The sequence below is a fragment of the Borostomias antarcticus genome, assembly GCF_949987555.1.
Source record: "Borostomias antarcticus genome assembly, chromosome: 19".
NCBI classification, from domain to species: Eukaryota; Metazoa; Chordata; class Actinopteri; order Stomiiformes; family Stomiidae; genus Borostomias; species Borostomias antarcticus.
This window is the reverse complement of record NC_140252.1, coordinates 3,026,779-3,043,833: the sequence shown is the minus strand read 5'-3', so window position 1 is coordinate 3,043,833 and position 17,055 is coordinate 3,026,779. Positions and strand designations below refer to the sequence as shown.

The 17,055-nt window shown below is 45.4% G+C and overlaps 1 protein-coding gene across 1 annotated transcript in view; it reads left to right on the top strand.

The window, feature by feature from the left end:
• Window positions 1–17,055, top strand: part of tmem63a (transmembrane protein 63A) — a 38,260-nt gene that overhangs the window by 12,451 nt on the left and 8,754 nt on the right. The window contains exons 2-13 of the mRNA XM_084453371.1: window positions 4,454–4,657; window positions 5,303–5,382; window positions 5,483–5,558; window positions 6,064–6,101; window positions 6,854–6,996; window positions 7,234–7,285; window positions 8,060–8,168; window positions 8,428–8,498; window positions 8,650–8,730; window positions 10,509–10,632; window positions 15,018–15,151; window positions 15,334–15,489. Coding sequence (XP_084309497.1) covers window positions 4,490–4,657; window positions 5,303–5,382; window positions 5,483–5,558; window positions 6,064–6,101; window positions 6,854–6,996; window positions 7,234–7,285; window positions 8,060–8,168; window positions 8,428–8,498; window positions 8,650–8,730; window positions 10,509–10,632; window positions 15,018–15,151; window positions 15,334–15,489 — 1,232 coding nt within the window. The 5' untranslated portion in view covers window positions 4,454–4,489. The remainder of the gene's footprint in view (window positions 1–4,453; window positions 4,658–5,302; window positions 5,383–5,482; window positions 5,559–6,063; window positions 6,102–6,853; window positions 6,997–7,233; window positions 7,286–8,059; window positions 8,169–8,427; window positions 8,499–8,649; window positions 8,731–10,508; window positions 10,633–15,017; window positions 15,152–15,333; window positions 15,490–17,055) is intronic.

The following is a 17,055-nucleotide window of genomic DNA, read 5'->3' as shown; positions in this document are numbered from 1 at the left end:
CTGAGATTCTGGCTAGGAATCTGATCCCATTGTTAATCTTTGTAAGAAAATCTGATCCCACTGTTAATCTTTGTAAGAACTTTCTTTGCCGTGACCTCTTCTGATAAACTGTTATGAAAGACACAGCCAAGGTAGTTCACATACTCTTTCAATATAATCAGTGTGTCTCCTACCACAACTCTAAAACCACATCATTTCCTTTGTCTAACCCTGGACCCAAACCAGATTGACTCAGGTTTATCTACATGGAAGTACTTGTCTCCCAACCAGTCTCTGATTTTCTGAAGTTCTGTTTTCAATGCTTTTTCAATGCCGCTTTTGTCTTTGTGGAAAACAAGCAGAGCAGAGTCATCAGTGTACAGGAAGAGGTCACATGAGCAAGGCGATTTAAGGTCATTAATGTAGAGAATAGGTCACATGAGCAATCTGATTTAAGGTCATTAGTGTAGAGATGGAAGAAGAGTGGACCCAGAACACTCCACTATGGGACACCACAACAAAACACTCAGAATAGAGACAGGTTCATAGTTTACATTTTTTAAATAACTCACCAGCTTAATTTCACTGCCAAATGTTCATGTTTATCTCTCTCTTGTTGGCAGTATTTCGGATTTAAACCCAATGCTAATGGGGAACCTGATGACATTGAGGCAATCTGTAAGCTCTAGAACCTTCTTTCTCTCTTTTTACTCGTCATGTGATGAGGGAAATCTGACACAGCTGCTGTGTGTTAATATCAATTGAAAGAAGTGGCACAGCTGTGCCTTCCCCCAAACCAATCAGAGGAGATCTATATCATGTGTGAAGTACAAGAGCACAAATTACAGAGCCAAATAATGATATGAAGAGTTGCTTGGGAAGAGATAACGGTGGCTTAGGCCTAATCCTAGTTCCCTTCCCTTGGCCCTACCCTAGTTTTGGAGTGTCCTCGACTGGGTAGTGGCCCTTCAGAACGGAGCCACATGGGGTTGAAATCTGTACCTAGGAAATGGGACACCACTCGTTACATCTTCAGAAGCTTCTTCTTTGTAAATTGGTCCTTGTTTTCGGAATTGTATTAGTTGCCCGGTTTGTACAGGAGTCCCTTCAATGTTACAGGATGATTATAACATTATAGGCTACATTATAGGCTATGATGATATTATACATTTTATATTAAAGGCTGTTGTTTGCTACCATTATCAATTATAGTGACAAATCTGACCAAATTGACTGGACAGAACAAGACATATTAATGGATTGACAATAGCCAGGAAGAACACGGCCCTAATTGGTCTAGTCACAAATGTGATTTCGGGAAATTGTTCTAGACACGAGGAAGTCCTGACAGATCTGCAGAGAAGAACATAATATGAGCTCGTGCGATCAGGATGTTCTCACGAGGCTACATTAACGTTATGCATGTGTATTGTTTTAGTAACTCAGTAAATCACTTGTGCTACGTTTAGGCCCAGCATCCACACTACTCTGGTGTTTTCGGGGCCCAAAAGCGGAGACTTTTGAAAACTCTGCTGACTCCGTTTTAGTTTTAATACTCCGGATTGTGTTATAGTGTGAACGGACGGAAATTAAGACTTTTTAAAACGTTGATCCCTTGACTATCGGTGGTTAATTCAAAGCAGCCCTTAGCTAACTCCAGTCTACATCAGCAGAAAGGGGAAAGCTAGACATAGGAAGCGTTATATATAAGCGTTATACATATTTGCCAACTAGAAATTGAGTGGTGACCTGCAAGATCTGTCAGAGTAAGAATGTGGGTGTTGATGACTTTCGTTGTATTTTATTATTGTCCTTATTTCAGCTCTGCGTTGTGTTTTGATTTCAATAAAAGACGACCCCCAATCTCACACAATACCACACAGTCCAGTGTCTCCTTTTCAGGTGTATTCCAAATGAATCTCTCCAACACGGGATTTGAGCCTCAAGCAAAAGGGGTTTATTACAGAAGGTTTGACATACAAAAGACGATGGCATGGCCTAATGTACAGTTGACCTCTCTGTATGCTGTCCCCCCTCCCTCGTCTCTTCTCCGATAAGACTGTCTCTCTGGTCTCTTCTGTGACCTTGTTTGGTCACGTTAACCTACGCCGCCTCGGCGCCCAGGCCTTTATCTCTAACCACAACAATGGTGTTTGGCACAGAGTGTACCAGCCATGGAATGTCGTTATCTCATAAGTCTGGGAGAGGGACACCGTTTCTCACTGAAAACTCAAGCCGACAGCCATACTCAGAGGTCAATCATCATAATTAGGAAATAGCTGACAGGATCATATTAAAAGGCATTTCTCTGAAAATCAACCATATTCAACAGTGTAGTAAAGATAGATCTTAGTTTAAGTGTCGAGCAAGACCTTGTATTGTAGTAAGTACAGTTCCACCTCAGCCCAAGCAAATAAATCTCTAGTCTTATTTTTCGCCATTGCTGTTCTTCCTCAGTAGTATTTTCTGCAACCTCTTAGAACCAGATATAGCTACACTACTCTCACATATTGGCAGGAAACGGCAAAGCCAATCCTATTAGCAATGTAAGGTTAGAGAGGCGGGACTCTGATCCAGTACCAAATATATTGACTAGACTCTGACGGACAACAGTGGTTATATAACAAAATGATTAACATGATTTTTGTGGCAATTCATAAGTGGCAGAGTAGACAATCTGCTGCCAGTTTAGACCGACGCATGCGTGCCCAGTGAACGTCATGTCTGTAACACCACAGCCGCCCCAGTAATAAAATCCATACAGCAACACATCACTATATTTTTTCCGTGATAATGTATTGATTTTCCACGGTACAGTATCAATACAGTAAAGTTTATACCGTTTTTTTTTTTTTTTACATAAGGAAAATAAGAACAAGACAGGAAATAGATAGAAAATTAAGGATATAATTCAGTAATATACATTATTCATGTTTTAAATGGATTTATAATGTCCTTACATTTCCTTCGCCCTCAGGATCACCTCCAGGGAGTGGGGGACGAAGTTATATTTTATGCTCTATTTTAAAATGTTCTGTAATTTATATAGAATATCGCAACATATCACATTGTACCATATCGCGATGTATTGTGATACGCAGAGTATCATATAGTGACTTGTGTATCGTGATTCGTGTCTTATCGTGAGGTCCTTGCCAATATTTGCAAACCTGTCCTGTCAATCCCGCCGAGAATAATAACCAATAAGGTTGCCTGATTTCTTAAGACCACACCTCTGATGTCCCACAAACAAAGCTTGCCCCGCATTGTGTTCATAGATTAGACATTAGTTTGAAGAAATGGGTTCTTAAAACATACAGAAAACCGGCCTGCAGGCTGCTGTACTATAATGTTATAAGAAAACAAGCTGTACGATACTCCACACCTCCCTCCACACATCAGTTTACAGCAGCGCCCACACAAAAAGCTACAAAGCTAGTAACGTTACGTGCTTGATGTACAGTAGCTAATTAGCCCGTAGCTAGTAATTAAGTAAAAAACAGATCATTCTGACAAGCTTATTTTCTGATAATGGATGCCACTGACTTACTCATCCTACTTTACATGTGCAGTTAGACTTCACGATTTAGTCCTGATGAATTTCAATCAGGAGTTCGTGAGGCGCCCGAGCCTTCCGCATAGATCGCCAACACCTAGCATCAACTCGTATGTTGTCACCCGCTCCATACGAAATCCTAATCTCATGGATATATCCTTGTGTAAAATAGTTCAGACCTTTCTGTAGAACTCTCTTATAGAAAGTAGTGTCAAATAACATGCAGCAATATTGTCAAGAATCCTTGAGAGAATTATCAGATATGTACTGTTCAGTGGACATTTTATTAACTTGCTAATGCCACCAGCATGTCCAGCGATGCTTGTAGTTTCTCCATCCCGGGTATAGAGCGAGTCTTTGGTGGCATAGGCTAATAGACTATTCAAAGCTTGTTTGTTTGTTAAAAATAACTCGCAAAAGTTACTTTTAAGAGTCTCTGATAACGGACAGCGTTTAAAGAAAACAACTTTATAGATAAAGTAACATGTTAATTCATTTTAAGGAGTTGCTTTTAAGAATTAATGACCAACTTTCATCCCCAAGAGTCGGACCCACGCGTCTCCTACCCGCTGCATTTTTCTGTCTTATCTGTGGTATTTCTGTGTGTGTGTGTGGGGGGGGTGGGGTTTATAACTGCCCTTTTAAACAAGACATTATGGCTGTGTCTCAAACGGTTAAAATAACTAGCTTTTTGGGCATAGCAACAGTAACTAGGGGGGGCAGAACCTCTCGCCTGAATAGGAAAAGTCTGTTATGGCACAGTGACAGTGGGCCTCAACAGACACAGACCTCACAACTAAAACATGTAATACTAATGTAATAGCATCACGGCAACAGGCTACACAATGTTTCACAAATGCAAGAGACACGTTGAAATGCAGTACCACCACAGTGTGTTTTGAAGTGTCCTCTCTCCAGTTTTTAACAGAGACGCTCCTTCCTGAAGCCCCGGTGATGGGGACCGTGAGGCCGTGGTGGGGACGGCTGCTGCCGGCCCAAAACGACAGCGAGGCTCACGTGGACAACAGCAGCTGCTTCAGCTCCACACAGAGCACCGTGCTCAAGGGGGTCAGCTTCGGAGGAGTGCCTATCGTGCTGTTGCTCGACTCCATCTTTTTCTTGGTGAGTGTGTGTGTGTGTTTGTGCGTTCAGCGTTTTCTTGGTGAGTGTGTGTGTTTGTGTGTTCAGCGTTTTCTTGGTGAGTGTGTGTTTGTGTGTTTGTGCGCGCGCACTGCATATGAGCTGTTACCGTCAAGCAGACGGTATAGAGTGCCAGCCCTCCGAACCAATCGGGCTCGCGGGTCCTTTGTGCCAACCAGTATTACAAGGCTGAGCAAGCTGTGATAGGCCACCGGGTGTGTGTTCCATGTTGAAGTGTCCTGTCACCTGTCTGTCATTGTATTGTATGGCACTGTACTTGTGTTTGTACTGCTGTTGTTGTTGCTATCTTCAATGTTTACTGTCTACTGTGACTGTTGCTGTCCGACTGACTGCTGCTGAAAAGCACAAACCAAATTTCCGAAAGGACAATAAATATATCATCTCTCTATCTCTATCTATCTCTATCTATCTCTTCATAACTGCTGTTTGTTTCACTGGGACATGTTTGTAATGCAATAGAAAAAAATTGCTATCCATCGAACACCCTCATTGAGTAAGCTGCTGTTGATTGACCACCAGCTGAGAGTAAAGCTCTCTGCGAGTAAAGCTGATTGGCTGTGTGTGTTCTGAGAGTGAAGCTGATTGGCTGTGTGTGTTCTGAACCAGGTGCTGCTGACGCTCTTCTCCATCATCAGGAGGAAGGTGTGGGACTACGGCCGCCTGGCGCTGGTCTCCGACAGCGAAGGGTCAGTCATGACATCATCACACGCCGAGAACTTTGAAGTTGATTTTGACCTCTGACCTCTTGTTAACCGTGATGCTGACCTTGCACTGTGTGTGGCACAGGTTCAACGAGACATCGCACCGTCGCTATGGACGCGTGTCTTTGGTGGCCAGCGGGGAGGAGCCTGAGCATGAATTGGTGGGGATGATCATCATCATCATCATCATATTGCCTTTATCTTAACCATGATCATCATTATCATTAGACAATCTTTATTATAATTTTACATTACAGATCATAGCAATTATCCTCTCTAGTAAAAGCTTTTTTTACACTTCAAGTACTGTCGACTGTCGACAAGCAATCTGTTGACTGAGGAAGACGCTTAGTCGAAATGTCAGTCACCTGTCCACCTGCAATAAACGCACACACTACATGAGTGCTCCACTGGTTTGCTTTGCATGTTGCATGTCTATTTGAAGTGCCCAGGTAAACTACTGTATATATATATATATAATATATATATATATATATATATATGTATATATGTGTGTGTGTGTGTGTGTGTGTGTGTGTGTGTGTGTGTGAGAGATAGTGCATATGTGTGTGTGTTTTCTTTGACTGTCGATCACCAAAACCCTTCTATTGTGAACTTGGCTGAAGCTCGTTGGACTCAAATATCCTCTCTGTTTTCATTCTGTAGGGATTCTGCTCCTGGCTGCCCTATGTCATCAGAATGGAGTGAGTGTTTGCGGTTATGTCATCAGAATGGAATGTTTGTGGTTCTTATGTCATTAGAATAGGGTTGCAAAATTCCAGGAGTATTCACTGACTTCCCCGAATTCCCAACGGGAATTTATGGGAATTTACGGCAATAAACCGGAAATTTATGGGAATTAACAGAAATAAATTCTGGTCTCCAGTTTATTCCTGCTAACTCCTAACCTGATGCGGCAGATGGTTTGCTTCGCATAACCATAAGGGAACTCTCTGTTGGAAACTATTTGGAAAAGGGCAGGCACTTTCAAAGCAACTTGGCAGGTGATTGGATGAACCATCTGTCTATCATCATCTATCACGCCCTAACTTCAACTGCTCCTTGCTATCGTCACATCAAAGCGTAGCTGTTTGTATTTCCTCTTAGAACTCTGATTGGCTAGATCGTTTTTCGATCTGGCACAAACAGATTTCTGTAGAGAGCAGCCAGACTGATTTGCGAGAAAAACAAAGTGTGAGCTCGCGTGATCACAAGGCTAGTTAATTCCCTTAAATTCATTAAATTAAAATTAATTTGTTTATTCCCGGAAATTTGCAACCCTACATCAGAATGGAGTGAGTGTTTGTCTGATGTGTTTTCTTGCTGTTTTTGATCATGTGTCTGCTATGGTAATATGTGAGGTAGTATTTGTGTTTATATTAATTACCATTGTGTGTGTGTACTACGTTGTTTGAGATATGTGTGGCCCTTATCATGTGTGTGTTTTACGTCACAGTGAGGAGAAGGTGAAGGCCAGGTGTGGCATCGATGCAGTGCACTACCTGTCCTTCCAGCGTCACCTGATCACCTTGCTGGTCCTCATGACCGTCATCTCCGTCGCCGTCATCCTCCCAGTCAACCTGTCTGGAGACCTGCTGGGTGGGTGTCAGACGCCGCACAAACACTAGACAAACAAAACACACACTCAGCACATATACGGAACAAAGGCTAAGAAAAGAAGACAAACGCAGCAAGAAAATGTCAGAACTATAAAATGTCAGAACTATAAAAAAAAAACTGCCATAACAGCATTGTTGACAAGTCAAGTTCACTTGAGCTCCCCACTTCATGTTGTTTTCTGAGGTAAAAAAGTAATGACAAGTTTTTTAATTTCAGGAAATGACCCCTACAGCTTTGGCAGGACGACCGTTGGTAATCTCCAGAAGGAGTAAGTACAAAGTACAAAGTGTGCCTTGTGCAAATATGCTTTAGGCATACAGTGCTGTGTATATCTTAGGCCACCCAATGACATTTTAAGTTCAAAATGTATTTATCTATAATCAGAATAATTTGTAAGAACAAAAATCAGCCACAGCTTGGAAGAATTTACCACAGGACTGTGTGAAAAAATGATATCCAATAGGAACAAACTCGTACACATTACCCACAATGCATTCAGAATGATGGGCCTCCCCACCCCCGGCCTCTCAGACCTCAACAGCACAGCTGTCACACACAGAGCACGTACCGTCACACGCAACCCCAGGCGCCACCTCAACCCATCTATCTATCTATCCATCTATCCATCTATCCATCTATCCATCTATCTATCTATCTATCTATCTATCTATCTATCTATCTATCTATCTATCTATCTATCACACAGCAGTGTAGCAAAGCAAATTGCTTCAGTTTTGGCATTCTAAGGGAGGCCACACAAAGCACCTTGACATTCTTATTAGTTTTTATCATATGACTGTGTATGACTGTGTTTATTTTAATGTTATATAGTTTCATGAGCAAATTAACACTGCCCAGATAAATAGCTTTAAACATAATTTTCTTTGCTGGCCTAATACTTTTGTACAATACTGTAGATGAAGGCTAGATACTGTATTTACTCATGTAGATATAAAATAGTTCTGTAGACTTTGATGTTGATGCTATGTATGTGGTTATACATCCTAGAACGGTAACCTAAACGTGTCTTTACTGTCTTCAGTAACAACCTGCTCTGGCTGCACACCGTGTTTGCAGTTCTCTACCTGATCCTCACGGTGGCGCTACTGAGGAGACACACCTCCCAGATGAAGGGTGTGGCCAGGGAGACGGTGAGCCGTTTGAGACACAGCCACGGTCTCGATTTAAAAGGGATATTATAACCCCCCCCCAGAAATACCACAGATAACATTCCCTCCAGAAATACCACAGATCCACACTAATACAACACACAAACACACAAACAAACATACACTTGAGGTCTCTCTCTCTCTCTCTCTCTCTCTCTCTCTCTCTCTCTCTCTCTCCATCTCTCTCTCTCTCTCTCTCTCACGGATGGGACGTCCGTTCATCTCTGCCCCCCCCCTGCAGGCCCGGACCACTCTGTTTGTGTGTTCCATCCCTAAAGAGGCCAGCGAGGAGGAAATCAGGATCCATTTCACGTAAGATCAGCGCTCTCTCACCCACCTTCCCTCAGAGCATCAACTACACTTCTTATCTTAACAGCTTGTCATATTTAGAAGTACACCTTGTAGTTATTAGTCTATGGCTGAGAAAGAGAGAAATGTGAGCAGGTAATGTATCCTTCCACAGTGACGCCTACCCAAGCTGCCACGTGTGCAGTGTGAACCTGGCCTACGACGTGGCCAAGCTCATGCACCTTGACAAGGAGAGGTAAGCAGTGCTGGTTTATTTGTGTGGCAACACTTTATTTTGAAGGGGTGCGCATAAGACTGACACAACACTTTTTTTGCACGCCGGCGCAAGGCGAAACGCGCACCCTGGCGAATCACACCCGCAACAGCGCTCCAGACTGCCACCAAAATGGTCGCACAATTCCACCATTATTTTTCAGAGTGTGTGAGTTAAAAGTGAACGCGGTGGCGTCCGTGAGAGGGCATGATGATCCAGCGCCGTGTCCCGGAGCCCTCATACAGGGGGCCGTTCCCCAGACCTCCTCCAAGAGGCCCCCAGGGTCACGCCTTCACTGGGATTCTGATGAATAATCTTAAACCGGGATGAGTGATCTCTGACCCTGTGCCTCCCCCACTCCCGCCCCAGGCTGCACCCCCCTGTGTCCTGACCATGGATGTATTAATACAGTAGGCTGACACAGTAGGCTGGTTACAATTCCAAGGCCACACAGGTTCACTGTGGCTCTTACTCTAAGCGAGATGTCTGTCGGTGTGGTTGCTGGATTGTATTTAACAGTAAGTATAATTTGACTCTGAAATGTTAGATTTTTACAGTACAAGAGAGAAGATGCTACACCCCAGAAGTCTCTAGAGGGAGAAGAGGTGACAATAGACCTCTTAACTTTAAATGCAAATTTACTTTATTAAGTAATCAATTATTTGGGTAGTAAGCAATGGTGAAGCATAATAGATTGATAATGGATACAATAATGGCCGGGTTTCCCGAACGAGTTAAGAAGCACTTAAATCCAAAGTACTTCTTAACTCCAATACAAAGGGTTTCTTAAGAAGGGTTCCTTAGGAAGGTTCTTTATCGGGAAACCCGGCCAATGTCATTAACATCAAACATGGGTTAGAGAGAGAGGGTAGACCAACTGGCCAGTTCCATCTCACTCTGTCAGCCTGAGTCTGTCAAATACACCACTTGCTCTTTTTTGGCTAAAATTCTTGCTTTCTGGTATGAAGTGTTCTTACTCTAAAATCCTTTACACATAGAACCTGAGAAGTGCTGCTGAGTTTGTAAAGCTGGGCTGGGGGTCTCCTGGTTCTGAGGGTCTCCTGGTTCTGAGGGTCTCCTGGTTCTGAATCTCTCCTGGATGTTCTGGTACTTTCACATGAACCTGAGGGACAGATGGAGTCTAACCCCAAACAGGCCTACAGTAATTGACTTGCTACAGTAGATATTCTAGTCCCCACAGGATGCGAAAAGAGGAACTTGCCTAACAGGCACTCCTACTCTTGAGATGACAAGTTTCAGAGGTTAAAATACAGTTCAGTGCATAATTGTGAATTACACGTCTACATTAAGGATTTCTACTTTGAACTTAATTAGTACCAGGATACCAGCTTATTTTTTATAAAAACTACATGTTTACTCTAAGTGCCAGGGTTGCAGGCTAGTAAATACTGTACTTTTCTTCTCTACCTTACTACTTGATCTCTCTTCAGAGAAGTGATCTCATCTACGATGAGTAAACACCCATATTCATCAAGCACCTCTCAAGCAACGACCCCCTCCAGCCCAGCGGGTTCAGGGGACCCATTCCTTTGACCGCACACACTAATATTTTCATATCATAAGATTCCTTCATGTGTCATGTCAGTCTTATGCACACCCCTTCTAAAAGAGTTTGCGATTCCGCTTATCTTATCAAGGTGTATGCACAAAACCTTTGATGTTATCAGTTTACACTGCAAATTATTTAATTGTTAATTATTTAATTTATTTAATTAATAATAATGAATTATTTCCCGCAGGAAGCGAGCGGAGAAGAACCTGCGCTACTATGAGCGCGTCCTGGAGAGAGCGGGGAGGAGGGAGGTGATAAACCCCCGCCTGTGTGGTCACCTCTGCTGCTGCTCCAACCGCCAACATGAGGAGGTGAGACGGGCCGTACCACTCGAGAGACGGGAGAGGGGTTTTATCCATCAGGACATTTTGTCTTTTGCGGTGTAAAATCGATAGCATCAAATCTGCTTTCATTTGTACCTGAAACGAAAGAGTGCATTCTCTTGAACGCTTTATATGGGGATTTCATGAGGCGCTGCACCGGCTTACATATCTAATGCACCCAAGTCAAGCCAGCCAATAGAAATGCTGCCCCGAAGCTTCAGGAACCTGGAGAGAGCTGTTCTCGGCTCATGCCTGTTGCTGACATGCGACAACCTGCTTGTGCTGTCCATATTCTGTCTGACATCCCTTAACAATTAACTCAGTGCTGGTGCTACCTACACACATTCAAACGTTAGGTTTGTTCGTTTGTTTGTTTGTTCGTTCATTCATTCGTTCGTTTGTTCGTTCGTTCGTTCGTTCGTTCTTCGTTCGTTCGTTCGTTCGTTCGTTCGTTCGGTCGGTCAGACCTGATTGTTGCCCAGTAGGTATCCATCCCATATAGTATCTCTCGTCAGCCGTGTGTTGTGCCACGTGTTGACCTCGTTTGGGACACTTAAAAGGACGACTCCCTGAAAGGCGCAGCGAGAGCCAAGCCTGTAAGCGGGCGTGTGTTTGAGGAAGGCTGCCATGCCAGGAAACTGGCAGAGCTTTGCGGCTTCCTGTCCAAGGTTAGGGCGAGGGCGTGGGTCCTTCAGGCGTTCCGTGAGGAAGACGAGGGGAACGCCTCTCACCGACGGGAAGGGGGTGATCAGCGCACAGCTGTGGCACGACCCGCGCACCCTGACCCCATGCGGGAGCTTGACGGCTGTATGTATCCCAGCATGCCCACCGCCACGACGCTCATCCACTCCGTGTTGACTCTGACGCGGAGGTCTGGGCTGTGTTTGTCGTAAGTCGTCTACCAGCCGGATGTGAACCGCGGCGAGCGTTCGCAACTGGCAAGAGCTTTGGTCACCTGGCACCCTGCCAAGCTGCAGGCCTCAAAGCGGAGACGCCATGTGCCCTTCCGAGGCTCCGTGCTTCGACAGGCTGCGACTCTCTATGCAGCTTCGGCGGACATGGCAGGAAGCCAGCGTGGTCAACACGGAGGAAGAGACAGATGCACGGCCGATGCTGGCGACCGGCCCAGAGGAGATCCCAGACGACGCAGTGAACATTATTGAGAGGCTGGTCATTATTGAGAGGCTGGTCATTATTGAGAGGCTGGTCATTATTGAGAGGCTGGTCATTATTGAGAGGCTGGTCATGGTAAATGGACTGCGCTCATGTACTAGCACTTTTATCCAAAGCGCTTTACAACTGCCTCACATTCACCCATTCACACACACATTCACACAGCAATGGCGGCAGCTGGCGTGCAAGGTGCTAGCCTGCTCATCGGAAAGCAATTCTGGGTTCAGCGTCTTGCCCGAGGACACTTCGACACGTGGTCAGGAGGAGTCCTTGGACACCCACACGCTTCCTTATGACAGAAGCAGCACCAGGGGGCGCCGTGCAGGAAGGAATCGCACCTCCCCGAGCTGCTCTGGCCGAGCAGAAGTCCGCCAGGGGGGTCAGGTCTGGGGCAGGACACGACTACCAGACCCCGGACCTACACCCGTCACCAGCACCTGCCGACCGGTGGAAGGGAGAGACGGACGGAATGATTGAGCCCCATTGGACGACGTCGCCACAGACAGCAGAATCCAGCCGGAGCTGCTGAGGTTTCAGAAAGCTGAGCAGGAGCCAGGAGGCTGCTCAGGACACACCTCTGCTTCTGAGAGAGAGCATGTCTTATTCAAAATACATTAGAGCATACAAATATGTATGAAATGGGTCAAAATCGATCTTTTTTCCTATATAAACAAACGTAAATTGGATGTAACTCGTCATTGAGCCTTTCGGGGAAAAAACATCATTTTCACCATCGAAATTCTTAGAATCACAACTGCTAATGCTGATATTTGCCTACAACATGACGACAACACTTTAGGTCTATACCTCTACCTAGCAAGTAGTGTAGTTAGCCAATCATGTTTGGCTATTTGTTTTGAGAACTGGCCAAATGCAGCTGTATCAATAAGACTAGCGTATCTACTGTAGCACTGAAGTGCTGTTTGGCCTCCTCTCACGCCTCCTCTCACGCCTCCTCTCACGTCTCCTCTCACGCCTCCTCTCACGCCTCCTCTCACGTCTCCTCTCACGTCTCCTCTCACGTCTCCTCTCACGCCTCCTCTCACGCCTCCTCTCACGTCTCCTCTCACGTCTCCTCTCACGCCTCCTCTCACCTCTCCTCTCACGTCTCCTCTCACGTCTCCTCTCACGTCTCCTCTCACGCCTCCTCTCACGCCTCCTCACGTCTCCTCTCACGTCTCCTCTCACGCCTCCTCTCACGTCTCCTCTCACGTCTCCCCTCACGCCTCCTCTCACGCCTCCTCTCACGCCTCCTCTCACGCCTCCTCTCACCTCTCCTCTCACCTCTCCTCTCACGCCTCCTCTCACGCCTCCTCTCACCTCCTCTCACCTCTCCTCTCACGCCTCCTCTCACGCCTCCTCTCACGTCTCCTCTCACGTCTCCTCTCACGCCTCCTCTCACCTCTCCTCTCACGTCTCCTCTCACGTCTCCTCTCACGTCTCCTCTCTCGCCTCCTCTCACGCCTCCTCTCACCTCTCCTCTCTCGCCTCCTCTCACGCCTCCTCTCACGTCTCCTCTCTCGCCTCCCCTCACGCCTCCTCTCACCTCTCCTCTCACGCCTCCTCTCACCTCTCCTCTCACGCCTCCTCTCACGTCTCCTCTCACCTCCTCTCACGTCTCCTCTCTCGCCTCCTCTCTCGCCTCCTCTTACGTCTCCTCTCTCGCCTCCTCTCACCTCTCCTCTCACGTCTCCTCTCACGCCTCCTCTCACGTCTCCTCTCACCTCTCCTCTCACCTCTCCTCTCACGCCTCCTCTCACGTCTCCTCTCACGCCTCCTCTCACGCCTCCTCTCACCTCTCCTCTCACGCCTCCTCTCACGTCTCCTCTCACGTCTCCTCTCACCTCTCCTCTCACGCCTCCTCTCACGCCTCCTCTCACGTCTCCTCTCACCTCTCACCTCTCCTCTCACGTCTCCTCTCACCTCTCCTCTCACGCCTCCTCTCACCTCTCCTCTCACGCCTCCTCTCACGCCTCCTCTCACCTCTCCTCTCACCTCTCCTCTCACGCCTCCTCTCACCTCTCCTCTCACGTCTCCTCTCACGTCTCCTCTCACGCCTCCTCTCACCTCTCCTCTCACCTCTCCTCTCACGCCTCCTCTCACGTCTCCTCTCACCTCTCCTCTCACGCCTCCTCTCACCTCTCCTCTCACGCCTCCTCTCACGCCTCCTCTCACGCCTCCTCTCACGCCTCCTCTCACGTCTCCTCTCACCTCTCCTCTCACGCCTCCTCTCACGCCTCCTCTCACGTCTCCTCTCACGTCTGGTCAGTTGGCCTCAGAGTCTTGGAACTCAAGATTCCAAAGATCTGAAGCCATCTGAGATGAGACTAATCCAGATTCTCTTAGGTTGTCTGTGTGAAACTTCCTGCTCTCTGACTTTGGTAAAAACAGTTAGCATCTACAGTGACCACATTATGTACACTGCATGTTCATGTTAGGATATTTAGAGCGCCTACGTGCCTGGGTACATGCTTGGTGTTTAAGGTACATGCTTGGTGTTTTAGGTACATGCTTGGTGTTTTAGGTACATGCTTGGTGTTTGAATGAATTGAATTGAATTGAAACCTTTATTGCCCCAGAGGGGAATTTGTTTAGCACACATCAAGCATACAGAAAACATTAAAATGTACGTCCCTCACCAACACCACAATGTCACCAACCACCATCATCGTCATCACCATCCTCACCAACATCATCGCATCAACATCATCATCACTGCAACCGGCATCAACAGCTGTTCAACAATTGAATGCTTCTTGGCACAAAAGAAGTGCTGGCTGGTTTTGTCCTTGTTTTGGGCGTTCTAAACCTGCGTCCAGAGGGGAGGAGGGGGAACTCTGAGAAGAGGGGATGGGAAGGATCGTCCAGTATTCCTCTGGCAAGGTTGATGGTATATTGATCAGAGAGTTTTAGGTACATGCTTGGTGTTCTAGGTACATGCTTGGTGTTTTAGGTACATGCTTGGTGTTTTAGGTACATGCTTGGTGTTCTAGGTACATGCTTGGTGTTCTAGGTACATGCTTGGTGTTTTAGGTACATGCTTGGTGTTCTAGGTACATTATGGTGTTTTAGGTACATGCATGGTGTTCTAGGTACATGCTTGGTGTTCTAGGTACATGCTTGGTGTTCTAGGTACATGCTTGGTGTTCTAGGTACATGCTTGGTGTTTTCTACTACAGTGACGTTGTCCTTCTGTACAGGTGGATGCTATCGAGTATTACAGCAAGCAGGAAGCAGAGCTGCTGGGGCAGGTGGAGAAGCAGAGAGAGCTGGTGCCACAGCGCCCTCTAGGGATGGCCTTTGTCACGCTGCAGTCTGAGGCCATGGCCAGATAGTGAGTGTGTTATCTGGAGGAAGCCGGGGATGGGTTATTCTGATACGATTGAATAATAAGGTCCTCATTGCAAACAGGAAATTGTTTTAAATGCACTCTGCTTAAAGTGTTGCAGATATTGGGCCCTTTTTTCGTGAGTCATTTCATGAGTGTAGTGTGCTAACACGATGAATCCCTCTCAGCATCCTGAAAGACTTCAACGCCCTGGACTGTGGGGGCGGAGGGGGCGGGGCCGTCTGTGGGTGTGGCCGGGAGCCCCAGCCTTCCACCAACAGCTCAGCGCTGAGAGTGAGGAGCTGGAGGGTCAGTTACGCCCCCAACCCCAGAAACGTCTACTGGTGAGAAAGCCCTCTAAACTGTGTGAATAAGCCATAGCTGAGCATAGTGTTGCACAACAACAACAACAACAACAACAACCACCACCACCACAACAACAACCATAACAACCACCACAACAACAACAACCACAACAACAGAGCAGTTATTTATTCTGGCATTACAAAATGAACTTGGAAGTGCTATTCTAACAGTTGTCGCTGTCACTTGTCAGTATTGATTCAATTCTCACTTGACCCCTGCTGTGAGGGGGGCAGTTATACTGAGGGGTGATTATAACCAATGCAACTCAGTTACACTAGGGTATTGTGGTTATTTTGTCTCTGTCTGAGAATTATTGCTGTATGACAGACAGACAGACAGACAGACAGACAGACAGACAGACAGACAGACAGATAGATAGATAGATAGATAGATAGATGTGTCCAAACTTCTGATGTGTCCAAACTTCTGACTGGTATCGTACATGCATGCATGCATACATACGTCAGTCAGCCAGCCAGTCAGCCAGTCAGCCAGTCAGCCAGTCAGCCAGCCAGTCAGCCAGTCAGTCAGTCAGCCAGTCAGCCAGTCAGCCAGTCAGCCAGTCAGCCAGTCAGTCAGCCAGCCAGTCAGCCAGTCAGCCAGTCAGTCAGCCAGTCAGCCAGTCAGCCAGTCAGTCAGCCAGTCAGTCAGCCAGTCAGTCAGCCAGTCAGCCAGTCAGCCAGTCAGCCAGTCAGTCAGTCAGTCAGCCAGTCAGCCAGTCAGTCAGTCAGTCAGTCAGTCAGTCAGCCAGTCAGTCAGTCAGTCATGTATAACAACATTCCCAACAACAGGAACACTCAGACACTGCTACAGTGCAAGTGGACTAAAGGGATCAGGAGTCTGCATTGTATTATTTATAGAACAAGTTTATTTATAGAGCAAGTTTATTTATAGAACATGTTTATTTATAGAGCTCGTTTATTTATAGAACAAGTTTATTTATAGAGCAAGTTTATTTATAGAACATGTTTATTTATAGAGCACGTTTATTTATAGAGCAAGTTTATTTATAGAGCACGTTTATTTATAGAACAAGTTTATTTATAGAGCAAGTTTATTTATAGAACACGTTTATTTATAGAGCATGTTTATTTATAGAGCACGTTTATTTATAGAGCATGTTTATTTATAGAACACGTTTATTTATAGAACATGTTTATTTATAGAACATGTTTATTTATAGAGCACGTTTATTTATAGAACACGTTTATTTATAGAGCATGTTTATTTATAGAACACGTTTATTTATAGAGCACGTTTATTTATAGAGCATGTTTATTTATAGAGCACGTTTATTTATAGAGCATGTTTATTTATAGAACACGTTTATTTATAGAGCTCGTTTATTTATAGAGCATGTTTATTTATAGAGCATGTTTATTTATAGAGCATGTTTATTTATAGAGCAAGTTTATTTATAGAACATGTTTATTTATAGAGCTCGTTTATTTATAGAACAAGTTTATTTATAGAGCAAGTTTATTTATAGAACATGTTTATTTATAGAGCACGTTTATTTATAGAGCAAGTTTATTTATAGAGCA